General features: G+C 41.5%; 1 protein-coding gene across 1 annotated transcript in view; it reads left to right on the forward strand.

Annotated features, from left to right (window-relative positions):
- Window positions 1–8286: 8286 nt before the first annotated feature.
- Window positions 8287–27215, forward strand: part of FANCC (FA complementation group C) — a 103179-nt gene continuing 84250 nt past the window's right edge. Inside the window, exons 1-3 of the mRNA XM_006018451.3 lie at window positions 8287–8451; window positions 9988–10072; window positions 19154–19248. Coding sequence (XP_006018513.1) covers window positions 8287–8451; window positions 9988–10072; window positions 19154–19248 — 345 coding nt within the window. The remainder of the gene's footprint in view (window positions 8452–9987; window positions 10073–19153; window positions 19249–27215) is intronic.

Here is a 27215-nt window from a genome sequence, read left to right on the forward strand (position 1 = left end):
TTTCCCTAAATTACATTTTCTGAAGCTGTTTGCCTGAAAAATATTGTGGGGTTTTTTTAACTTTCTGCAGTAGAATTAAGAACGTCTGACATGTTTTTTGTTCCAAAATCTCACTGAAGGTATGAGAAAATTGTTATAAGTTAAAAAAAGAAGCTATTTGTGGGACTAATATAAAGCAATAAAATAGATGCAAAGCATTTGTTATAGAGAAACAATAAAAGGAGAAGACCATATGTATGTTTTGTTCTAATCTTTTTTTTGTTTTGCTCTGGCATTAGCCAAAAACATTTGTCATCTGTAAAAGATTAATTTTGTGGTCTGATCTTTTTTTATTCAGTTTCTCCTTTTGACTTTCCAGGTTGTAATGTCTTCTGCTATGTTTATTTAACATGTCCTTTATTTCTATTAAATCATCTTCAACTCTAATGTGGTAAAAGAAGTAAATGTTTGATATCTTGCAGTTATAAAAATGATTTTATAGAGCAAAGCCTACTGCTGTAAAGCTTAGCAATTTTTAAAATATCCATTAAATAGTAACAAACCACAAACGAATCACTGGTTTCCAGATTTGAAAATGTATTTGAATCAATCCAACACATTGTTTAGAACAGTGGGGGCCAGCCTTTTTGGCAGTCATGTCACAAATGAAGTTTGTGCCCTTCCTGGCTGTGTCTACACAAGACGCTGACTGCACAGTTGTTACTGCACAGTCATTTAGGACTTGTGTATACTAAATAGTACTTGTACTATTTAGTATTTGTATACAAGTACTAAATGACTGTTCAGTAACCAGAGTTACAGCACACTAGTGTTGCCAAATGGCTTTTAGGTGATGCTGACTGCGTAGTAGCTTGTTACTACTGCACAGTGGCATTGCGTCACTTTGTGCCATGTGATGCTATTATGCAGTCTGTCATGTGTAGACGTGCCCCTGAGTACCATCCCAATCCCCTTCCTTTGATTTCTGCTCCCTGCGTGAACTGCCATGTGCCACACAAAGGCCAGGTACAGACATTACACTTTTACAAGTATAAGTAGGGACCTACTGAAATCATGATTTCATAGCTTTTGCGAAATGTGGCATTGCCTATGAAATCCGCAGGAAAAAAAAATTACTGAAAACAAAATGCTACCTCCCCAGAGGGAGCCAGTGGTCCTTATGGTGCTGTAGCAGCCCACTGGGGTTGGGTAGGAGGGAGGCGGGGCTGTCCAGTTAAAAAGCTGTTGGCAAGGTGGCTGCCACCCCCCCTTGACCCTCCCAGCTGATTGGCTGCAAGATCTGCCTGTCATGTGGCCCTGCCCCTCTCTTCCAATTGGCAGCAAGGGGCAGGGCCACATGACAGGCAGCCCTCACATCCAATTGGGGTGAGGGGCAGGACCACCAGGGCCCCTCGGCCCATCAGAGGCTCCACCTGCAAAATGAGTGCCAGGCCTGTGAAATCGGTGGGCAGCCACCTTGAATTAAGTAGTCCCTAGGTATAAATGGTTTGAAACCAGTCTAAGCCCATAACAGAACAGAAGTTTGGCGCACATAGACTGGTTTAAAAATGACAGAACCTGGTCTAAGATTGCCGCCCCCTCCCCACAAAGGGCGAATATGTGTTCTGTTCACTGCTGATGTAAACTATGCTGCTTACAGAAAACTCTGTAATTTAGATCAATTCTGCCTTGAGCTTTCTGAATATCTGTACCTAGCCACAGAGGCTGTCCATGTCACCTGTGGCATACGTGCTGCAGGTTGGCCCCCCTGCTTTAGAACATGGACTGTTTTTTTTACTGTTTCTATATATTCAGCTTCTACAATGGGGTCCTATTCCTGCTTTGGGCCTCTGGACTCTGTTCAATTTAGATTTTAATAGATACACTGAAAAGGAATCTACAAGCTAAGGGCCTGGGAGTTTATGGTTTGAAAAATAGGCTGGGATAATGTCCTTTGGACTGTGGAATCACCTATCACTCACTAAAGGAAAGGTAGGCATTAGTCTATGAGGGCTCTAGTTGTATTATAGTTTTTGGATAGCATTTTTAGTGTGGATTCACCTAATTTATTTAGAACCTTTGGTTCTATAATATAAACAGTTTTGTATCTAAGTAGTATCCCACGATCCTCCTACCTATAAAAATGTCTTAACATTTTAATGGAAGCTGCTATTTAAAGAATGAAGTATTTAATTTATTGTATTTTATCCTGACACATCTTAATTACATTTTGGTACATCTTTAGAGATCACTGTACAAGCGCTCAGCAAATAATAAATCTTAAAGACAGTAGGAGCTGTGAAAGTGTTTTCCCTTAACTTGCTGTGGTAGTTAGCCTGTTTTGAAGCTGCGTGTCTGTTTTAGCAAGTAGACTGAATAAGCAGCTATGTGATCTTTCAGTCTTGCTATGCCTACATTTCAGGATCTGGAATGGTAAAAGGCCCCACCATCCCTGTTTCTCAAATGATTCCTTGCCATCAAACACAGTTTCCCAAGGCTATGGGTCTACATTTTGGAGGAATAATCTTCCTTTACACAGCATAATGTAAGGTGCTTTGATTTGCTTCTAGGATTGAGGAAAGGAGATTGTTACAACAGTGTTAAGAAAAGGTTTGGGTGTACTGTACTTTCCAGGGCAGGTTAATAGGGTGTAAGTAGATTTCCTGTCTTTTTGATTCAAGATGTTCTAACTGTAGCCTCTGTAACTAGGTTTTGGAGAGATACTGTGTGGCAGCTGCGTTCAAGAAGTCTGTCAGTCAGCTGCTATATGCAGCATTGCCCTAAACTGTGGAGCTGTGTCTTAGAATCTGGTAACAAAAGTTACTGACTAAAATGTTACATTTCAGACACTAATCCAGATAGCTCACTTGACAGAATAAAGCTAATCCATTCCTTGTTAGAATTGCTGCCTACAGCCTCTGAAGGACATAACAAATACCCCACGCCTAAGCTCCACAGGGTTCTCCGTTGCCGGAAAGTACAAAAAGACGGGTGTTTGACTGGGAGGTTCAGAGACAAGAGAAGTAAGCTTTTTATTACTTTTTTTCCCAAAAGGGGGAAACATAATTTACAGTTACTGAATTTTTAAAAATCTATTATATCCATATTCTGGAACAACGTCACATGTAAATCAGGATTAGGTTTTGATTGTGGCAGTCAGAGTGGAAGAAGAGAAGCCCCAGACTAGTAACACGCCTTTTAATTGAAGATATTGAACTGGACCAAAAGTAAACAAGGGATCTGTACTGATAGTATGATAGGTGGAGAAAGATCTATTCGGTAAACTGGTCTAGGGTATCTGTTAGGATTCTCTTTTTATTTTGACAGGATCCATTTTTGTTATAGTCTGTACTGTAAGAAATTGCTCCCACAACCTTTACATGACCAGGAATTTCAGAAATTTTAAATACTGTTCCAAATTGATCTAGCTGCCTCACCAAAAACAGAAATGACAACATTTCACAAAGACTAACGCAATGGTAAATTGTAGTACACACTCCTTTGTATCCTAATGCTATATATCCCTAATGCTATATATCCATATATTTTCTATGGATGGACCACACTTTTTATACAGTAATGTCTTTATTGGCTCCTCTATCCTCTAATATATAATTTTGAAGACCACTGGTTCTCCATGTTTGCCCCATGCAGATCTGGGAGCACAGCTTCCGTCCCCCATGCCCTCCCAGGGTGTGTGCAGCAGCAGGAGCTGCCTCCCCCTCCCCGTGCCCCCTGGACAAGCCGCGGCTCCGTCCTGTGCCCGCCCCACCCTGGCTGGGCATCGCCTACCCCAGCCTCAGCCCCACTCCCTAACTGGGGGGGGGTGCTGATCTGCCCCCCATACCCCTTCTCTCCCCCCTCCCCTTCCACCACAGAAGACTTACCAGCTGGATGCAGCTGTATCAGAAATTGGATCAATATTGGCCAATATGCCTCCTTAAAAATTGGATATCGGTACAGGTCCCCAACATCTCCTTCAGTGCACCCCTAAATCTAACCCCTCTCCTTTTGCCTTACGGCTGTTGCATGTCTTCTGTCTTTACACGGCATACTATTATAGAGTGCATTTCAGCTGAGGATTTTAAACAGTGCTTTTTAAAAATAGTGTTACTGAGCATACTTTCTGAGTACACTGAACCATATTTCATTTCCTCAGCAGGGACTGAAAAAGCACACTTCTCTTGAAAATGTACACTAGAGGAAATGGCAAATTGTATTTATGTTAATAGTATATGGGGAACGAGGGAAATCATATTTTGTCCATTCCCCGGGGGGATCAAGACAGGTGTGTTGAGGGAACTATGTATAAGAACTATGTATAAGAAATGGAAAAACAAATCTGAGCTGTAAAAATCTTATGGCAGAAAAGTTTGTCTTGTCCTATACACCAGTATTTCTCCTTTTTTAGTTGTTTTATTTACAAGAGTGTCTCAAGTCCCTGTATATATAGCTCATGAGACTTGAGTCACAAGTCTCATTCTGTTCACTGGGGAATTTATTCTTCTCTTGTTCATCTTGAGTTGCACTGTTTCCTTTGTGGCATTTACTGGTATAAACTGTATTCCTTTTTGAATGCTAGTTTTGACTGGCTTGTGTTTCTTCCTTTTCCCACATGCATGTGGATGTTAGGCTTTTATTTTCATAAGTATTCTCTTCCCTGTGCATTCATTTTTAATATTCTTTATATAAAATCTTTAAGATGAGCAAGGCTGGAAAGGTCATCCATTCTTTTGAGTGACATGAGGTAGGGGTTTTCCCTTGATCAACAATTGACTTTATTCAGAGTTGAAGAGAAAGTGTGGAGGGGAGGTCTAACTCCTTCCCTGTTCCGGAGTTAGGACATGAAGTGACTGCATAGCTTTCTCTGGCTTGCGGCTCCTAAATCAATCTGTGTTCTGGACCAGTGGCGACAGCCTCTCCTTCCTCTGCCGCACCCCACTAGTGCAATATATATGGGATAAGGCCATAGGATCTGCTTAATCATGGGTTTTGTATTGCTGCATCTTGTTCCTTCCTATGTCTTGTATCTGTGTTGGCTCAAAGATGCTGTTTGTACAAAGGACTCCCCTGAGCAACTGCTCTGTTGGCAGCCCTCATTTTAAGCTGTGTAGAGTGCCTTTTCTTAGTCTTTCTTCAACAGGATGAATCTTTCTTGTGGAAATCAGATTGATAAGCCCCTTAACTTTTACCAAATGTAAAAATAAGATGTCCTTGGTAACCATTGTTTTAGCCCTCTGACAAAACAATGGTTACTAAAGATGTCTTATTTATTTTCAAATACTTACTAGCGAAGAAGGTTGGTGGATTAATACTGTGGATTGTTTTTACTGTTATTTGCCTATCTGTTAGTGTTTTATTGTTATTGCAAGTTTTAATCTGGCTTAGGTAAATATTGTCCCAAATTAGTTATCCACTGGGAGCCCCATGTGGAGGCACCAAAAGCAGTGGCTCTTGACTGGATTGCTGGTAAATTGGGAGGGGAGCTCCTACCTGCCATCAGGGGGTGGGCATGGGGTTTGTGGGTGGGCGTGGGGTGTGTGTCGGTATGAGTGGGATTTGTGGGTGGGTGTGGGCTACATGGTGTTGGGCTGGGCCGGCCAGCTCTGTGCCTCCACATGGGACTTTCACCACTCCAGCCACGTGTGGATGCATGGAACCAGCCCAGCCTGATGGCACATGACTTCATGCCTCCGTGTGTGGCTTCCCACTGGAGTGCTGGAAGCCCCATGTGGAGGCGCAGAGCCTGCCTGGCCTGGCCCAATGGCGTGTGGCTCCCAGTCTGTGCACTGTTGGGCTGGGCTGGGCGGGTGAGTGGGAAGCCGCATGTGGAGGCATGGAGCCCACCCAGCCTGATGGCATGTGATTCTGTGCCTCCATGTGCAGCTTTCACTGGAGTGCTGGAAGCCCCACGTGGAAGCACAGAGCTGTCCCGGCCTGATGGTGTGTGGCTCCTGCCTGCAGTGCCGCAGGCCCCACATGCTGGCACAGAGCCAGCCTGGTCTGGTTTGAAAGCGCAGGCCAGGCTGGGCTGGCTCCAGGCTGCCATGTGCAGCCGCCAGAACTCAGCTGGAGCCATGTGCCACTGGGAGCTCTGTCTGCTGCAGCCATGAGGGCCCTGAGGGCCCTCTGCTGCTGTAGAGCCTGCGGCTGTGCGGGCTGTGCACCATGGGGAGGGATGAGGATGTGTGGCGGAGGCCCACATCCACCCACAAAACACACACGAATCCCGATAAACCCCACATACTCCCATAACCACCCCCCATAAACCCCACCCCTGCCCACAAACCCCACATACACCCACACCTCTTCACAACCCCCACAAACCTCACACATACCCACCCCCACACACCCTCACAAATCCCCCCCACACCCACTCCTCAACCATACAAAGTACCTGCATATATTTCTAAAGAAGGTTCACATAATATTATATTTAATTTATTTGTAAAAAAAAAAAAAAAGGTAATTGATTTTGCATGATTTTGAATGTTTCTGTGCATAATTCCCTGGGGTATAACTGAACGACTTTAAAATGACTGATGTTAAAGCTGTTATACCAATGTTCACACTGTTGTGTATATTGTATGGATAAACAGAGACAGTGAGTTTTTAAAAAGGCTCTAAATCTATTGCTTTCTATGAACACTATATTTGCTGACTTTTCCCCACAAGGTTTTTATTAGAATATACTTATTTGTATATTTATTTTCAAATCTGGAACATGATGGACAAGAGCTTTTTGTAACCTTTTCATTTTTTTGGTTTTCCATATCCTCTATCCCTTGGGGTAGAAGATTTAGATGTTCTTTGTCTGACAAATTATTTTTTTGACTATTTGGGGTTGGTAATACTGCCCTTGTGCTAAAAAAGTAGTGCTTTCTTAGGTGAATTGAAAGGTCCAGATTTTAACTAATTGCTATCAGTAATATAATATGTAATCAAGTGTATGATTTGTTTTAAAAAAATAAGGGGGAGAAAGAGGGAGATTACCATATTTCTTTGCATATAGCATGCCCCTGAATATAACATACACCCTATTTTTGCAAGGCCCCAAGAACAAAAAATCTTACCATGGAGTAGGGGTAAGTAGCAGGAATCTGAGGTCTCTGGGGCTGTGTACCAGGACTCGATACTCAACACACTGGTTGTGGGGCTTCATGGCATGGCTCAGGGACTGTGTGGCCTATCAAGACCTGATCCAGAAGACTGGTCCTGGGGCCATGCAGTGCAGATGCATGGTTAACTAGGACTCGATTTGTAATGCTGCTTCCAGCGAGGCGCTGGGTCTGACCCCCGACGCTGGCTCTGGAGTCGCGTGCTGAGTCCAATGCCATGTGCTGGTTTGAACCTGGTGCTCCAGCCACAGATCACCCTTACACACTGTCCTAATCTGGTGCCATGTTGGGGCAGGGGGGTGGTATGGGGGTGCTCTGCACATTTTCCAAGGGGGTCGGGGAGAGGGAGGTAGTGGTGGTAACATTAATTGCTGTGGCTCCCAGAGCTGCAGCAATTAATACTGCCTGCCACTGTTCCATCCTTCCCCACTCTCCAAATTTCCAGACCCTCAGGGAACCCTTTTCCTTACATGTAATGTGCACCCCAATTTTCCCCAGTTGGTTTTAGGGGAAAAAGAATAGGCTTTGTGTGAGAATGTATGGCATTAAATTCATTAGACAGCTGTAAGTAAAGGGCTTTTTTGCATTAAAAGCTAAAAGACAATAACAGATGTAGAATTATAAAAACATTCCCCTCTTGATTACATCCTTCATGTTAACCTGAAAAGCAGAGACAGTTTAGATTTCTCCATTGTATAAAAATCCTACAAGAGCTTTGTTTTGACTAATATACATGCATAGTTTCTTGTAAAAATAGTGGATGTAATGAGGAGTAATAAGGTTCATGCAACATGATGCATTTAGCTTGGATAAATTTGTATACTCGCACTTGTGTGCATGTGCAAGCTCGTGCATACTTGCACATTATTTTACTGCTCTTCTAATGAAACATTGGTGATGACAAATTCAGATAGTACAAATTTGAGCCCCAGCTGGGTGACACATTTTAGGGTAATTTACTGGTTACTATTCCACCACTGCTGCTTTGACACGAAGGGATTATTATTTTACTCCTTTATAATTTTAGAAGCTTCTTGTATTCTTTATGGAATGTATATAAACTTAAATTCTCCCCCACTCCCTCCCTGCAGATGAGATGTTAGCAGAAACATTCTCCCTCACCCTTCAGAGTCTAGAGTCAACATTTATATCTGTCTGATTGGAATTGTTACCTTTTCAGGGACAGAGGATGGCCCAAGATACCACTGTGCCTAAATTGAACTTTGAGTACTGGCTGAATAAAGCTGTTGAATGGGGTCAGACCACTACTTTGCAGTCCCAGCAAGATGTCTGCCTTCATCTGCCTAAATTACAGGAGTTTCTACAGCAGATTTATGAAACCCTGAAACATATGGTAAGTAACTTAAGTGGAAGAATGAACTGTTTTGAAGATGGCCTCAGAAACAATCTGCATCCCATGTTTTGACAAAACCAGAAAGCTAACGGTAGCAGAGACGTTTGTGGTATTGACCTAATGTATTGCTGGATCAGAGAGGCAAATTGGGGAAACAGCCACAGGTAATGCAAACAGGAATGTGTTTCCTGTGTCCCTGATTTATTGTGAAGGACCTTTTTCTTCTTGATTGGCTATGTTATCACATGGGATTTCCTAGCCAATCAAGCAGCCTCTTTTGAAAACTCTTTAAAATAAACAAGAATTTGATTCTGGTTGTCAGGTCATAAATTGGATTATTTAGAGGCCTTAACATGCAAAATTGTAACTGATCCCTTAAATCTTAGAGAGTCTGCTGACATGCTAACCCCAGTCCTATGGCATATACAGTGATTTCCATGAGTGTGGTCAGATCACTGGTAAATGTTGCTCACTGTTTGGTTTAGTGATTTGAGTAATTGTAATCTCTTGTTTTCTTTCTTTTTTTAGATGAAACCTGTTTTAGGAAATTTAAATTTTTTTTTGTGACTTTTGAATAGCCTTCAATAATATCATCTCATACTGCAAGGTTAAAATGTTCACACAAAGATAAAAATAGGAATAATAATAACAAAAATCTTCTAAAATTAAATTGGATTTTTAAAAGCATTTTTTCAGAGATTTTAAGACAGCAGCATGACTTTTTAAATTTATAAGATTACTTCTTAGGTAAGTCACTTCTGAGGCTTGGATGAAAATGGGCTTTCTGTACATGGCCCCAGAAAGTCTAGGGCCAGCCACAAACGTGAGACAAATCTGAGGAATTTATTGCAGCAGCAGGAGATGGTTATCGTTTCTGCTACTTGCACATTATCTCAGCACAGTGCCATTTTTAAAAGCCTTCATTTATGAGACAGTAAAGCTACAAAAATGGAAAAATAAGACTGATTGTACACAAGAGTATAAATAAGCTACTACCTACTACTTTTATAGTGAAGCTGCATTCTGTTTAGTAAAATGTGCTTTATTTGTTTGGTTTTTGGTAAATTAAATGCCTGTTAAATTGCAGGTTGTGACTCACCAGTTATGATATCCGTTAGCATATAGTGAGCACAAATAGTATCAATTAGCTATTTTAAGCTATAGCTGTTATTAGTTTCTTCAGATTCCACTGCATAGTATAAAAGTGTTAGAAATCAACAAACACATACTCTAATTGTGTCTTATCATTAATTTTCTTTTTGTATAGTATTCTTTTCTTACTATACAAAAAGAAAATTAAGTTTATTTTCTTACATAATTAAGGAAATTAATATGAGCCTTAACTAACCTAAGTACAGTATAAAGTAAGAGCTGACACCAGGAAGCTTTGGTTTTATTAAATTCCTGAAATGTTTTGTTTCCAACATGTACCTTAGCAGAAACCATGGGTAATGTCATTCACTGCTATGTAGGTCACTCATGATATGTGTTTGATGTACAGTACATTAAGAATTTTTTTATTGTTTTCATTTACAGAATTCAGTTGCAGCAATCCAGAGGTTTCCCTTAATTGGTCAGTTATTAGGAAGGCTTTGTTGGAATCCCTTTGTTATAGGATATGGTAAGATCCCAAGACTAATTTTCTAGAAGACTTGTAGATTTTTACTTTCACACTGTTTTTTTTTTTAATTTCTGGATTAACATGGAAATGGGTCATATTTTTCCTCTAGTTGAATATGTACTTTTTTCTCTAGTTGACTTATGTTATCATTCATTACAAGTGGTACCTATTATTCTGTAATCTATCCACTCCTTTTCAAAGGAGGATTCTTGAGGAAAATGACATTTATCTACTGAGTTATGACATAGCGTCTTAAATTTTCTGCAGGTACAATTGCATTCTGTGGCATGTTTGAGAAATTTTGACTCTTAGGCTCAGTAAGTTAAGGCCACTGAACATTCAGTTTTCAGGTGTTCCAATAATAATTGGTTTTAGAATGATACTACAACTTTTGTATAAAAGTCTGTTATCTTATTTTTTTTGCTTTCTTTCATCTAATTATATTTTTATCTTGGGCTCCAAAAATGTACAAAATACTGAATTTGAAAAATTAAATTTCAGGTTATTTGCAACAAGATCTTCATTCTAACTTTACCAGAATGCCCCCATTCTGGTGTGTGAAGAAGTGTTTTTTTAATAAAGATTCTTATTTTAATTCCTGGAGTATCCTCATAAAAAGTAAAAAGGCTACAGTAAAGTTACTAGAGTCTGTTCTCCTGTCCTTTTTTCTTTTGTACTTAATGTCACAATAAGTTTCTTCTTTTATTTTATTTCCAGTAATACACATTAAAATTGGCAAGTGCTTAGACCCAAAAGGGAGAGGCCTGAGGAAATTGGAAACATTACTCACAAATTGGTCAGTAGGGGTTGTTATCTGAGAATACAGAATGGGGTGAAGTAAAAGCTGGAAGGAAATGACCCTAAAGGCTATGTTCTACCTCTCAGCAATTCTGGTGCATCAGCCTGGAATGGAGAAATTGCTAAATGAACTAAGATCCCCAACCTATGAGAGCTCTATCCCTGAGCCATTGAGCTAGCTCTCCAAGTAAATATTTTGCTCTTTGTTACTGTTTTTTTAAAGAAGCAAGTTACCCACCATCTAATGCCTTCTTTTGTTCCTGTTCACTTCAAAGGATGTACCTTTCATGGCTGTAATTGGTACTACTCTCAGTCAACTACAAAAGACTAAAAACAAAATAACTCCCCTTTCATCTTTGACCACTTAAACTGTGTTTCTTGTACCTAGAGCATTTTTTTACTTTTTCCTTTAAGACCATGAATATGGGGGGAGGTAAGGGGTGTTCTGCTTTCATTAAGAAAAACCTCATTATCTCAGTTGAACATACAAGTGGCTGAAGAGACTTAAGGTAAACCAGCTGCTCAGTTCATTTAAAGGAGGAGAAGCTTATCACTGGAGCAGGAGCTCTCTGAAATGGCAGCTGGGTGAGACAATAGATGAGGCAGTTTTTTCAGGTTGTGTCAAACTAAACTACCCTTCATGAAAACTTTACCCCTGAGGAAGTAGGCTTTCCCTGATGAAAGGTGTCCTTCAAGACATCTGCTAGGTAAGGATTGTTGAAGACCATTTGCTCAATTTTTCCTTGACCTTTCCTGAAATACTTGATTGATTCAACAAATGTTCCCTGGGCTGCTAAATCTTAAGTGACTCTAGTTACTCCCCCCGCCAGTTATTTAAAATCCTTTCAGGGGCTTCTTAAACTTCAACTATCTCTAGCAACTTGATGGGACAGGAATGCAAATTATTATTTTAGGATTTCTAAGTTGACTGCACAGCCCTTTTTCTCCAGTATTCAAGATAGCTACAATGGGTCACAGTGGTCACAGAGAATGGAGCTGGGGTTAGGGTCTGTCAACTCAAAATATGAGAGCACAGTTGCAGATGCACTAGGTGTGTCTCTGAAGAGAATTGGGAACGCTTACTTAGGCATGTCTCTTGCACAGTTCTCTTTTTGTCTGACCTTCAAACAAGATCATAAGCATACCCTGTCTTTTTTTGTGGATGCCACTCAGGATTCTTTAAAAAAATGTGTAGGGTCTGTACCAGCTCCAAGAATATTGTAACGATAAGTTTCTGTCCTCCTGTATATTGTATTCTCTGGCTGTGCTTTCCTCACAAAGTCTAGAAATCCTAATGAAGTCCAGTTTCAATTAAAAAAGTTCCCTGTCTAGGAAAATGGAGTCTATCATTAGACTTTTTTTTTCAGTCCTGTTTTCATCAGTCTAGTTAGTTATTTAGTGATTCTTTTTTATTTTTAAGTAATTAGATAAGGTTTGCTTGCACTTCCTTCTTTAGATTCTCTCTAGTGTTCAGTAGTTGGAATGATATTGCTGCTCCCTAGTGGCTTATTGGGCAGTATGGATTTGGACATGGGTTTGAAAAATAGATGTAAGAATTTCTGGCTGTAATTCCGCAGGCGGTACCATGTAGGAGATTAAATTAGATAATCTTAGTTCCTCTAGATTTAAGGCAAGAATTAATCTTCTCAAGCTGTCTGATAGTATATCCTTTCTGCGGAGTGAGAAAATTTTGGGAGAAAACCTGGATTCAGACTGGTCTGGCTTAACCGGACAACAAATGTATATTCTCAGGTGACTTCTGAGAAAAGGTAATCTAAAATCTTTTTTTCCTTCACTGTGTTGATTTGTCCTTCACGTTTTCCCCAAACAAGAAAAAAGGGCTGCATATTGGGAGCCATGATCCCAGCTGCAAATGAATGGAGTTCATGAGGTTTACTCTACACTGATATGTAAGTGTCAGACTTTTTTTTTTAAGAGATTAAAAAAAAGACCCCCCAAAAAAACAATCTCTCATTTTAAGTGCTGGAGTTAGATCAGGGGGATTTTTTTTTTGTCTCCGGTGGACCTAAAGATGCCTGTTTACTCATACCTACCACTTCCTCTCTCTAGAATTACTTGAGGTCTTTTTGGACAGTTGACATTTCCAATTCAGCTAATTTTCATTTTGTTTGGCATCTGTTCTGAGTGTTCCCGAAGATATTGTTGGTTGTAGCAGCAGCCATCTGTTGAGTGGATTTCACATAATTCCTCATTGGGACAAATGGCTCATTCAGGCATACTTCTGATGCCAGGCCACCCAGGCAGCATGGGAGGAACTAATTTTGCTCAATTCACTGGGTTTCATACTAATAAATAGAGGAGGAAAAAACATCCTAATTCCCACCATGTCCAAACCACAATACACATCACCTCAGAAGTACGTCTGTTGGGGTGGGGAACTCACATGGCTGACCACTCAGTGCAGGAAACTTGGTCTCTAAGGAAAAATAATCTCCTCATAAACACCCCTGAGCAGCATGTAGCCAGGTTAGCCTTCTTAGTATTCAGAAGGCTAATCTTGGAAAGCACAAATGCACACAGTCTCATGGCAGTACTTGCAGTCCTGAGCTACTGGGGAGGTATGAGTGTGGCTATGATTTTATCAAGGAAGCCTCAACTTTCAGTAAAATGTCACAGAATGTTGCAAATTGATGTAAAATGTATCTAATTTGATACGTTATTTCATCTTAAAAATGATGCATGAATGTACTGATAGCTAATCCAGTCACTAAATGAGGTGGTTGTTCAGCTATTACAGGCACACACATACAGCTCACTGTAATGGGATCCTGCTCCTGGACTGGCCGTGATGCCCCTGGAGCACCCCCCTCTTTGGTATCCACTTTGATCTTTTTTGGGCAGTCTCTCCTTGTACTCACCTGCCACACCTTGATGAGATGATACGTTCAAAAACAGGAGGCTGCCCCAGGGCTTCCCAAGTCAGATCTTTTCCTCATGAGTACAGGTGACCCTAATCATTGCCTTAAGAGCTAATTAGGTGCTCCATCCTTTCCAATACCCACACCTGTGCTTTGCATGTGTCACACATACTAATCAGATCATAACCACCCCTATGAGCTACAGGCTCCTGGCTCTGTTTGTCCATTATACCAGGCCCTTTTTGGGCTATGGGCACTCTGGGCCCCTTGGTCTCCAGCTTTGTCCCTCCTGGCCTTTGATTCTTCTCCTTAGACCCTGGTTCTGCTCTGAGGCCAGTTGAGACTCATGAACTCTGGCCCCACTCCTACACCAGTGAGACCTATTGGCATCCTGGTCCTACCTGTTCCTCAGGACCTCTGAGCCTCTGCTCTTTTTCTGAGTCCCCTAGCCCTTGCCCTCTCTCTGAGCCCTTGGCACATCTGCAGGCTGCTTCTCTAAGAAACAGCCTGCCTTCTCTTAAAGTACACTCACCCCTTGAGATTTGTAGCTGAGCAGGAAAGTGGGTAACTGCTCTAGAGATGAAAACAAGGTACAAAATAACTACAGCAAGTATGAGCAAAATGGCAAATAGTCATGTTAAGCAGAGAAATGAAAAGTATCCAAAGGGCATATTTCTTGAAAGTTGTGGCTTGATGTTTTGAAGAGCATGTAATGTTGCCATGCATTTCAAGTGAAAAGGAAGCTATTGACATCTTGAGAGTACTTTGCATAAATAGAAACTACAAGCATTTTAATTGCAGTAGGTCATATGAGTAAAATACAAAAACTGGTGATTGAACAGTTTTGTGTGAAGAAAAATGAATTGTAGAACAGAAATTTGAACAGCTTGCAGAGGTTTGCTGCACTGTAGCACTCTACTTCATCTCAGACAATTCTTGTATGAAACCTGCAGAGAGTTCTGGGAAAAACATTGGTGACACACTTTGTTTGTATCCATTGAGAAAAATGTGCTTCTCATATCTTTTTTTGAAAGTAATGTAAATTACATGAAAAAACTGTTGAAAGAATATCTTGGCTTTAATTTTATTATAAATGGGACACCAGATGATGAAAGCAGCCATGTTCTAGATCACTGGTGCTTAATCTTTGGGTCCTGTGGGCCAAATGAGTGGCATGGGGCAGGGTCTGGGATTGGGCTGCTCACACCAGAATTGTGTCCCATGTGGCCCTGGTAAGGTTGCCACTGATGTATCCCCAGAATACAGGACATCCCCTTGGTGAGGGGCAGCTCCCTTCAGCCAGTCAGCAGTGAGGGGTGTATCCACCACCTCCTTGACCAGTTAGCAGCAAAGGATGGGCCTGCTGGGCCCCTTGGCCAATCAGCAGCAAGGGGCGGGGCCACCAAAAAGGCCACCTCCCTCCCTCCCTCCCTGGCTATGAACCCTGCTTCTCTGGACTGTGCACCCCCCTAGCTGTAGCCACAGCCAATAGAATCATGAGGGCAAGTGATTGACATGTATTTCTACCAGTGAACTGAAAAAGAGGACTTTTTTGCAGTCCAGTCCTCATTGAGAAACAGACAGGGGACAAAGAGTTTAAAAACTGGGTAGTCTGGTATAAAACAGGACCAATGGCCACCCTAGGCACTGGTAGGCCCCTGCTCATTGGCATTGGGCACTGAGCATTGGGATCAGACTGTGGGGCCCTGTGTTGCCCCCTGCTGGGATTTGGGCCTGGGGTCCTGTGCTGCTCCTGCTCAGCCCCACGCCACCCTGCACACCTAGTCTAACGCACAGGGTTGCACCATCTGTCTCATAGGACCCCGCACAGGTCTGGAAATTTGGTGGCAGGGGAGCACTGCCCATGGGGAACTCTGAAGGCTAGATGACAGGAAACTGGGAGCCAGATCTGGCCTGCAGGCTGGGCGTTGAGCACCCTTTGTTCTAAATAGTTTGGTAGTGGTGTATTCTTCTGAAGATACTTTCTGATGACTAAGGCAGGTGAGTTTGAAATGTAAGTCTCTTCAAATAGACTGTGCTGTGTTTCTAATAGGCACTGTGAACTTAATGTGAGGAAGGCAGTGTTCTGGGGACAAAGTGGGGATGACCTCCCTGCCTCCCCCTAGTGCCTGGCCCCCACATGCTTTGTCCATCCCTATGTCTGCTCTACCTGCCACTTACTCCCATGCTGCCTGCCCCCCTGCCGCTGGGTCCTGAGCCACTCTGTGCTTCTGCCTTGTGCCTCCGTGTTGCCCATGCTTTGGTGTTGGGCCCTACACTGTCCCATGCATTGCCAAGTGGGTTCCTGCTGCCTCTCTGACTGTAGTTATTGCATCTTTACTTGATACTCAATTCTAAGACAAAGCTTTGTTTTCCCCATGTTGAATGGGGAAAAAAACCCATCTCCTCATTTTGGAATCATATAAATACAGTACTGGCGAAGCCTGTTGTGACCTATGATTAGTGTAGACAGCGAAAGATTTCTTTTCTTTTCTTTTACAAAAATGTATTAAGAGATGGCGTATGTGGAATCAGGTGTGACAGCCTCATGGTGTAAAACTTCATTTCAGAACCAAGGCAAACTAACAGCAAGAACAAACTGGCACTGTCCTTTTTGCACAGGGGCCAACCAGCTAAACTTTTCAGTAATCAGTTATTATCGTACGCTAGTATTGATGTTAATAACAAGAACTTTTTTGTTTGTCATTTAATAGTAGTATGCTGGGATAGTGAAAACTGCTTAAAAGAGTAACATTTCAGTGAATCGTGGTAATCTCTTTTTTTGTCCCTCTGCCATGAAATACATTTAAGACTATGATTTTGACACAGTAATTAATGTTAGTATGATGAGTTCAGCCTTGCTAAGGGATTTGACTTTTTTTGTTCCTCGTGCATTAGGAAGATTTTTTTCCACTCAGTAGTGCCATGATTATTCTTTACAGTTTTTTTAGTCTTGGCCAAAAACTAAGAAACCCTCTTTGTATATTTCTGTCCCAGCCCCAAACCAGGAAAGGAAAACCTCTCATCCTTTGAACTTCAGAAACATCTTCAAGGCACCCTTAGATATGTCAGGAAGAGGAATGGATTTCCTTTCTTGGATTTATTTCTTGGTTCTACCCAGCTTAACTTTTATTAGTAATTTATTGATTAATGTTATTGACAAACAATAGCATGTGCAGTTCCCTTTATGGTGTGCATAAAGTCCTTGTGGATAACAAAAAAAAAATTGGGGCAGGAGGAAGGACATTTTATTCATAAGTCTCCAATTAAACCATTGTGTGTAATATTACAGGTACCAAAGTGTAACTTTCTCCTCCTACTCTCTTTTTTCTATTTGCTGAATACAATTTTGGTTGTGAATTATTAAATTTAATATTTTTCTCAAAAGAATAGGAATGCAGAATTGGAAGGCACAGGTAAGGTTGAAACTACTTGAACTATATTTGGTTTATATATTTTATGTTTTAATAGATGGAATTGTATATTTCTGTATGTACAAGGTGTCATTAGCTTATTACTGAAATATTTTTATTTTTGTATTAACAGTGCAAGAATTTTGTGATCATTTTAATTAACTATATTAGAACAGTGGCTTATATTGCTTTAAATCTTCAGCTCCCAAAGTATAGCAGTATAATAGGGCTAGTTTGGAGAAAAAAAATGTATTTGTTTAATTTCTCTCAAAAATAACTTTAGGTCAAGATTGTTTTAAATAAAATGATGCTTTTGAAGGAGATAGCATTAGGTATAATTTTTCAAAGTGCAAAGTATGCCAATCCACAAATGCTAATTCCCATTTGCATTCGCAGCACAAATCAGAACCAGAAAATTTAGAACTTCTAGTGACTGGTACACAAGATGTCTCTGTTACTCTGATCTTATACAACATAGGCAATTATTAGGCTCATAAAAACCTATATGAAAAAAATTCAAATACACATAATAACCGTATGCCTCATATTATAGTTACTTAACTGTGTATGTTTGATAAGCCATTTCTGTGCAGAGATGTTAGTCAGTGGGAGGGCAGTGATGGCCTACAGGCTTGTTGGACATTTATTGAAGAATACTGGTTTAAATCAATATTAACATCTTTGATCACCTGGCAAAAATACAGAAGTTACTTAATGGAGCTTGTATTTCTTTTCTGCAGACTTTGCCAACAGAGTGCTCCTAAATGATACTGTTTATTACATCCTGGATGACAAGTATATTGAGCACAGCAGAAGTCATTGTAGGGGATCATTGTAACGCTGTAATTTCTTTTTCCACCACTTCCAAAACCCCTGCAGTAATACTGCTTCACATTGTTATTCTTATTAATAAGAATAAAATACTTCTTAAGTGAATATTGTATCAGAACTTTTTTACTATTAAGCTTAGTTATCAAGGGTTTATAATACACCCATAATTTTTTTACTCTGGGCTGGAATTTGGTATACAAGTTCTCAGACTATGCAAATAACAATTTTAAAAAGCATTATATGAAACTATATATATAATTATATATTTTATACAGTTTACACCTAAACTTGTTAAAAATGAAACTGTGGGAATTGTTCACACTCCTGACTGAACTGGCTACATAGTCATACTGACTTACTGAAACGCATTAGAATCTCGATAGTCAGTTCTAGCCTGGAATAGTTTTTGTAACTTGGACAGGACCAGTACTTTAGGGTATGAAGCAGTACTGGAAATGACTTGTTGCTTCTCACACCTATACTATTATGGATCAGTACAACTGTGTTGTGTATTAGACCTATTGGGCATTTTCCCATTATCCATTCCTCTGATCCTGAAGACGAAGTTGCAGTACAGCTAGATTGTGAAATCCTCCTGAATAAATGCCTGTCTGTCTGTGGTGTGCAGCAGAAAAGTCAGATTTCCAATGCATGTATAGTCTTAGTATGTCCCCTATAGGACCCTAAGATGGCACCCTAATAATGAATAATTTTGCCAATCCAAAACTGAAAGCTTGTGAGACCCTTGACATCATGAAAAGAAGGCCTGGTGGTAGTGGCACAGAAGACAGAGAAGTTGCCTGGCACCCAGAACTAAACTTGATTTACTTATGTAAGCTTTGATAACAAAGTGGTAATGAATTTTGTCTAACAGTGACTTGTAGTTATGGCTAATCATATCAAAGCAAAATACTGTATATAAATATTAGCTAAAAAGTTACTGCCCGCTATACCATGCATTCTTTTAAAACTACATATGAATAATACTAAGTTTGTGATGTGAACTTTATAGAATACTGGGAATACACTGAGCTAAAGTTGATATTTGGGTCATGGATATTTTGGATGTTATCTGGGATAAAGAGTTGTAACTCAGCATCTTCGTTTTGAGAGGTTTTTTTTAAATGTAACCTTATTTGCTTCCCCCCACCCCCTTGTAGATGAAAGCCAGAAGACTCTAATATGGTGCTTATGTTGTCTGTACAGCAGTGAACCACAGAGCCCTGTGGAATTGAAGGCCAACAGCTGGATACGAGTAAGCGAATGAATCCTCCCCTAGACTGCTTTGAATTAAATTGATTATTTAAAGGTGCTATATCTACAGCATAGAGACAGTGTGTCATTTCAGAAACCACTCCAAAAACAGGCTCCATACATATTGTGTTGAAATGTATTCCACTCTAATTATAACACAATCTGTGCTAGTCTGTCATTTTGAATGTTAAAAAGATGTGGTGTTTAAATTAGAATAATTTTAATGGTCTTTAATACAGTGGAGCCCGAAATCTAGTAACTGTAAGTAAGAAATAAAGACCACAGATCAGAAGGGAAGGAGAGTGCTATAAAAGAGAACCTTTCAATTAGGGTAAAATAAATAATCTGGAGAAATGCCATTGTTTGTTTTGAAAACAATTCATATTTGCTCTGTAATTTTTTTTTTCCTTTTGTTTAATCTCTCTTTCCTTTGGAGAAACTAATTGTATCCAAATTGTCTTCAGAGACAGCTAGTGAAAAAAATCTTATGTGCAGAGTTATATTTAGTGAGTTACAAAGCATAATGAATCCTTAACTACTTTTATGCTGGATATAGAATTTTTATATAGGCACACATCTGTGCATATTTTTTGTGCTTACATTCTGAACCAGCAAATAACTTAAGCGTGTACGTACTTAAATTACATAATGCAAAAAGGTATTTGCTTAAATGCTTTGTTGTATCTATATTTTAGAACACATCATGTTACAGGAGTAGCATTTTGTTGCACTTATGCATGCACAACTTGAGACCCTAATTAGGTTATGATAAAAATACCAACAGTTAATGGAGCTCTACAGTAGCTAAGCCTTGTAGACAGTAGGTTATTGAGCCAACATAATGTATCTGTTAGTTTTTGCAAACAGTGTAGTTTTTAGAGGTACACCAACACATCGGTCCGATATCAGATAGGTGCTGATATAAAGAAACCTGGCTGTATTGTATATTTGCCTGATGGGGCCAATAATTTGGCTGATAAATGCCTGTGCAGCCGCAGCACAGCACTCAGGCAGCGAAGAGCAGAGCCTGGCAGCATGGAGAGCTGCCTGCAGCTGCAGTGTGCTGGAAGGGGAGGGGGGAGGGAAGGAGTCAGTGGTGGGGAGGGCAGATCAACGCCCCCTACGGTGAGGGAGGAGGCACGGACAGGCGTTGCACAGGTAGGGCTGGGGGGTGGGGCAAAGCTGTGGCTCATGGGGTGGGGAGGTGACTCCCACTCCTGGTTGCACCCCAGGAGGGCATGGGGGTGGGGTGGGGAGGAGGCAGCTCCCACCGCTGCTTGCACCTTGGGAGGGCATGGGGTGGGGGGTGTGCCCCCTGGATCTGCGCAGGGTTGGGCTGTAGCTGGTGCCGCACAGGGTTATTTTCGGCAGGGGCTGGGCTTGGAGTTGGCGCTGGTGGTACTAGGAGGATGCTGCATCCACCCCAGATTTCGCTGCTGCTCTGTTCCCAGCACTGCTGCTGCCAGCCACTCGGTGCGTGGGTGGAGGCAGGACATTGAGCTGGGGCTACGCTGGGTGGCTGACAGTGGCGGTGCTGGGAGCGGAGTGGTGGCGAAATTTGGGGTGGATGTAGCATCTTCCCAGTGCTGCTGTCGCCTACTCTGAGCCCAGCTTCCACCGAGGAGAGCTCTGCACAGCCCCGGCTGCAGTCCACCCCTCCCTGCCCTGTGCAGATTCAGGGGACACCCCCCCCTCCCCATATGCCCTCTCAGGGTACAAACAGTGGGGGGAGCTGCCTCCTGTCCCCACAACCTGCAGCTCCACCCCCCCGCCCCGCCTGGGCAGTGCCTGCCCCTGCCCCCTCATTTGGGGCATTGATCTAACCCTCCCACTCCCCTTCCCTTCCCTTCCCTTCCACCACACCGGACTTACTAGCTGGAGGCAGCTGTATCTGAAATCGGATTGGTATCAGCTGATATGCCTCCTTAAATATCGGCTATCTGTTGGTTTTGGCCCCAAAAATATCATTGCACCCCTATTAGTTTTTCTTCATTTCCTTAGATAAAAAAGAGTACTTTTTTATATAATAAACATTTGTACATTTTACAAAGTAAGAGATTGATATTAAAGATGGGTACATAAATGAATGTGGGTAGTCCTATTTATCTCAATATGATGTACATATCTGTAAAGTCACATACATGCCTAAAGATTTGCTAGACAGGAGCGTACATCACAATTTTTCAATAACAAGGCTAACCATAATCGCATTACTTTAGTTACTTCATGCATCTCCTGACCTACTCCCTTCTGGAGATCCTGTTGGAGATAGGAGGCTTTGGAGCTTGCTCTGAAAGCCCGTATGTTTGGGATTTATTGTTCAGTAAAGTGGTTAAGTTTTTGGTAAAGGTGTTATGTAAAGGATACACACAGACACACGCATGCCTGTGCACAGGTGCGCACACACGTGCGTGTGCGCACACACACATATTTTTTTTCTTTTAAAAGTTATGTCTTTTGCCCCTTCTTTTATGATGTTTCAGAGTCTGAAATAGAGAGAGGAGATTGTGCAGTCAAGCTTCATCTTGTCTGGTCACCTTCTGACCCCATGATTCTTATATTTCTTTCTGACCAGTGGCCAGCTTCAACAGGAGGGATGGGCAACCCAACCTATTCCGTAGCCTGGCAGTGGTTAGGCTTCTCTCTTGGGAAGTGGGGGTCATACGTTCAATCTCTCTCAGGTTGAGGAAACCCTAGAATTCACATTTCATTTTCCTACACAAGTGTTCTTGCCAAATGGCTATTGGGCAGCAAGTAGATCTTTTTTCTCCTCTGTTTTGGTTCAGAAAAGCATCTTCCTGATGCATGATTTGGATTTTGAGATTGCATAGGTACATTGTATGCCACCTAAGGGTGGAAATTCATCTGCCACCAGCACCATCCATGTGTGACTATTGGTATCTGGTAGTGCTGTGTCCCATCCCGGGCAAAATAGGGTTGTTCTCCTGAAATGACTCATTTTTTTTTGACCTAGTGACCTCATAGGCAGCAAAACATTTGTCTCATTTTTTCTTTTTTTTTCTTTTACCTAATTTTCATCTTAAAAAACATGACAAACTGTTTCTTAAAGCTGGCTAGGCAAAATAAATTATTTATTCCACCACCCCTTATGGCATCGTCCCTGCAGCTAATGGTGAATATGATGTAATTAAGTCCCAAGTCTGGGCTTTTGCAAACATGAACCAGAAATTATTTCGCCATTTTCATACTCAATGCACATGGGAAACATTTTGCCCTGAAGGGTTGATTTTGAGAGCTGTCAAATTCTTTTTTTTTTAATGAAAAGCCGATTGAGACAGTAGGAGTTTTGGATGCATTAATCCACTTCTAGTATGTTTGACCTCATTCTTCCTGCAGAAGCTACATATTAAAAAGGATATAGAACTACATAAATATATATATAGATACAGAAGAGGCTGAGATGTATTTGTTGCCATAGCGGGATGGGGCCTTTCTCAGAATCTGTAGCCCACGGGCCCTGGTGAACATGGCCTTTGACAACAGGAGGGAGAGCAAGGCCTGCACTGATAAAGTCTTGCTTACCCTGCCCTGATATTGCCATCCCTGCAGCTGGCACTACCACTGTCCCCAACTTTGCTCCCTGCCACCATTGTCCCCAGGCTGGATTTTGCCTTCAAAGGAGCCCCACATCACTAAATGGAAAAAAGTGCAAATTGCTTCTTAGAAAACATTAGTAAAATATCAGAACTAAATGGCATCTGTGCCAAAAGTCCTACTGACTTAAATGAGGCACTAGGGGTGCCTGTAGATGTGCAAAGAAGCTGTTCCAATACACTGTAATTACAGCATGTTGGAGTAGACTCGATTAATCAAGTCTGCTAGAGCATACTAATTAGCATGCTCCAGCAGCCTCTGCGTCTTGTGTATTCAGCATCCCCACATTTCAAAATGGTGGCAGAGAGCTTTAACTAAAGCTTGTCAAATGAGCTTTAGTTAAACCTCTCCTGCTGCTACTTTGAAGCGCGGGATATTGAATACATGAGATGCTATGGGCACTTTAATTAGAGCAGCTCTCGGAGCTCCTACACCACCCCTCTCCCCCACGGAGCATGTGTAAAGATGCCTTAAAAGAACTGCTGTCATTCTAATTTTAGACACCCACATAGATTCACTTATTGGCATCTATATCAAGTACATTTATAAAGATGAGGTGATGGATTTTACCTGGATTCCCAAACAGTTTTCTTACATGACACACAACCATAGGCAGGTTGCACCTAAGACTAACAGAAGACTCACTCTATGTGCTTTCTGCACTAGGTCTCTGTGCCTGCTCTATAAGTGATGGTGCTAAAAAAAAATCCCCACAAGTGGGGAAGACTGGAAAGAAGGTCCTACAGCTCCATATTTCCTTTTTATCTGTGGACAAATACATGGAGATAGCCCAGCGCTTCCCAAACTCTGGCAGATTGTGCGACCACCAACGATACAACCTTAAGTACTACCAGCAAATTTTTCAGTTCAACCTTAAGTACCACTAGCAAATATTTATTATATAAAGTAATTAAAATAAATCTGTTAACGCATAACACTGACAGGTTGTCTGCATACTACTGGTGGTACCCATACTACAGATTGGGAACCGCTGAGATCATGAACGCTGCATGCCCCTGGAGGCTGGGGGGGCATGGCGAGCTCCCGCAGGTGGTGGTGGCGCTGTTGGCAGTGGGAGCATGGTGGCAGCAAGCGGGGAGCTACTGCAGGCGGCCGTGGTGCTGTCAGAGGTGGCGAGCTCCAACCGGAGGTTGGTGACCACCCGCAGACACTGCCAACAGCAGTGGCCAGTGGTGGGGGTGCACCGCCACGCTCAGGGTATGCATGTGCACCCTTGTGCACCCCTTACGTGTTGCCAACTGCTGAGATAGATTATTGTATTGTGTTTTTTAACTTAAAATTAATTGCATGTTATCTTTAACAAGTACTGTATTCTGTCACATATACCATGGCCCTAACTAAGATACCTTGTTTTTGAAAGGCAGAATGAGGGGGGGAAAAAGATCTTTCTTTGAACATGCTGGTAAGTAACTGAGTAGCAGCAGCAAAGAAGTCCAACATGCAGATTGTGCTGCTCCCTGTGAAGCATGTATAGCATTACTTTCACATTTCACATTCAGCGTAAAACCTGGGGGCTTACACTGAAAAAACTGCTGTTACTGTATTTCCTCATTTATAAACTTGCCCCTAATTTCCAGCAGCTTATTTTTGGGGAAAGGTATCTTGTATGCAAGAAAACATGGCAATATCAACTTAAATATTTAAAACAATGGATCCCAAATAGTAGGCTATGGACCTCCAGTAACCTACAGACCTTTCAGGATCAGTGGACAAATGGTTGTTTACATGGTTTTCTATTGCTAAATTGGTTGGTATTCTAAAAATAGAAAAAAAAATACATTGACTTCCTTTCAAATACTATCTTCCCTTGCAAAGAGTTGCTCAAATTGTCATAGGCATAGTACTTACTTCTAAATAGGAAGAGGTGCACATTCAGCATTAGGAGGGAAATGTCTACAAGACTATTTCTCTTCTCACAGACAGTCCACGTTGAGAATAAGAAAGAGAAACTTTGGCTTAATTTTGACTGTGTTTATCTTTAAGATATCTTACAAAATACAGTGAGCAAAGATAATGTTTGTTACTTAACTACAAGATGTATATTCTGTAGCATTTTAGAATTACATGCAATTTAAAAATCCAGAGAGATTTGTAATAGTCCTAACCAAGTTGTAGCACTGGAATCCAGTGTCCCTTTTTCAGGCACTACCCAGATATAGCATAGGAAGCCAAGATGTGTACTTCTACAGACTTCTCACTCATGAAATCAACTGTGACCTGGTGAAACCACTCTCTAAGAATGAAAGTGATTTAATTTCAACATTAGTTGACATCTGGCCTGCTCTGAGCAAAGATTTCTGAGACATGCAGTATGTGTGGTTGTAACATGGGCTTGCTGCCTGGTAGAACCGAAGCAGAATTGCCAGATTCATTTCAGTCATGCTGCAAGCTATTCTTGAGCTGATGTTCTAGAAACAAAAGACCAGTTCTGTAATATTCTGTTGTTAAAAGCCCTTCAGGCTTTTCTTTCCGGTATAATCTTATACATGTAAAACATTTTAATTTTTTTTCATAAAGATTAGTAGCCTTATTTAGTTGCATTACTTTGGAAAGCCGCATGCACTTACTAAGAAGTTTTCTTTGGAGTTGTGTAACAGGGCACCATCCCCAGGGCAGTCAAAAACCCCTGGAGGCACCCCAGAGTCCCCCTTTTTTCTGACTCTCTTTGCTTTCCTGCCACGTCTTGATGTTCCTTCTGTTTCTCAAAGTGGAGGCTGCCCCAGGGCAGATCTGGCCTCACTCCAAAGAATACCCAGAGGTGTGGAGCTCTTGCCTTAAGGGGTAATTTCATGGCTCCATACCACCCCTACACCATACCCCATGCCTTGCAGATTTTGAATCTCCAGTTGGATAGGACACTTGTTCCGGCATCTCCAGGCCACTCTAGGCCTTTCCTTTTCCCTTTTGTTGGGGCCTTAGCCTTCTCGGCTTCCGTCCCTCTACTCCGCCTGGTTTCGCAGCTCCAGCTCCAGCCCACTGTTCTAGGCCTGGCTTCTGGGCCCGGCCCCTGTCTTTCATTGTCCTTTGTGCTCTCTGCCCACTCCAGGCTCAGTAACTACTCAGGCCCTGGCAGGGCTCAAAGCTATCATGTGCCCCATGGGCACTAATGGGACCTCCTTATACTTCCTCACACAGTCCCAGCCCAAACTGCCGGTTTAAACTGCAACATAACATTAAGCCCCTGAGCTATAGCATAAGAAGAAAAGCAGTAGAGGCAGAGTGTCTGCTTTCCAAGCACCTCTTTTTCTCTGGGTCCCTCTGTCCTTTTCCCTCAGCCTGCAGAGATATTTCCTTCTAGTCTCCTGGGCACTCTGCCACAGCCAGGTCTGGCCATCTGCCCCAGCTAGCTCAGCCCAGGGATTATATAGCTCTGGCCTGAGCTTTTTCTCAGTCATATGACATCCACAGTCAGCTGACCGGTTTGCAGGGCTACCACTTAACCCCTGCTCTGCCAGCAGGCTGTGCTCTGAAAGCTCTGTTCTTAAGGGTGCCACCCCGCTTTCTAGTACCAGGGCTAGGGTTCCCTATTACAAGTTGGGAAAAGCAGTGGGAGAGAAGTAAGGAAATATTCCGCAGTCGCCTCAATCCTTATTAGTTTTTTTTTCCTTTGTGCAAAGTACCTTCTTTTCATGCCTTGCTTCCTTGTAAGTATCATAAAGGATAAAACTGTGCAAGACAGAGGTCTGTCAACACTGCTAGAGGTCTGTCAATAACTGGTAGTTATTTTTAATGGCCTGCATTGTTGTTGAGCTTTCCTCTATGGAACTGTGCAGTTCTTTTGAGTATCTACAGACTCACTAAAGCCATGTTCTATTAACTGCCTTGCAATGCAGTTTTGTAAATATTTCTACTAATTCTATTAATACTTTGTAACTTGTATGTGACTAGAATTATATGTGTTTGTTCTCTTTCACATAAATCCATAAATATTTTCCTGTCACCTATGTTGTTTGATATCATTTTATTTGAAATGCCATATTTGAGGCTCACATTTCAGTGTTAAAACTATGATTTGGATAATTTGTTTAATTATGTCAAGTAATTTCTTAAAGTTCCTAAATTTGGAGTAGCTTTCTATATGAAAGTTTTAAATATCCATTAAATATTGTAAATAGGGTTGAGGACATTAATATTGGCATTTTTGTCTAATTTGATGATATAAAATTTGGCTTAATTTGGAACTTGCAATGGGCTGCGTATGAATGCCGGGACATAACTCAGCTGTTAGTGGGTGCATCTACACATGTGCTTAGCTGCTCAGTAGACTAATTTGCTGCAGTGTAAAGCATCACAGTCTACATGTGCAACACTGTTAGACCACAGGAAACTAAT

This window comes from Alligator sinensis, unplaced genomic scaffold, assembly GCF_000455745.1.
Source record: "Alligator sinensis unplaced genomic scaffold, ASM45574v1 scaffold240_1, whole genome shotgun sequence".
Taxonomy (NCBI): Eukaryota; Metazoa; Chordata; order Crocodylia; family Alligatoridae; genus Alligator; species Alligator sinensis.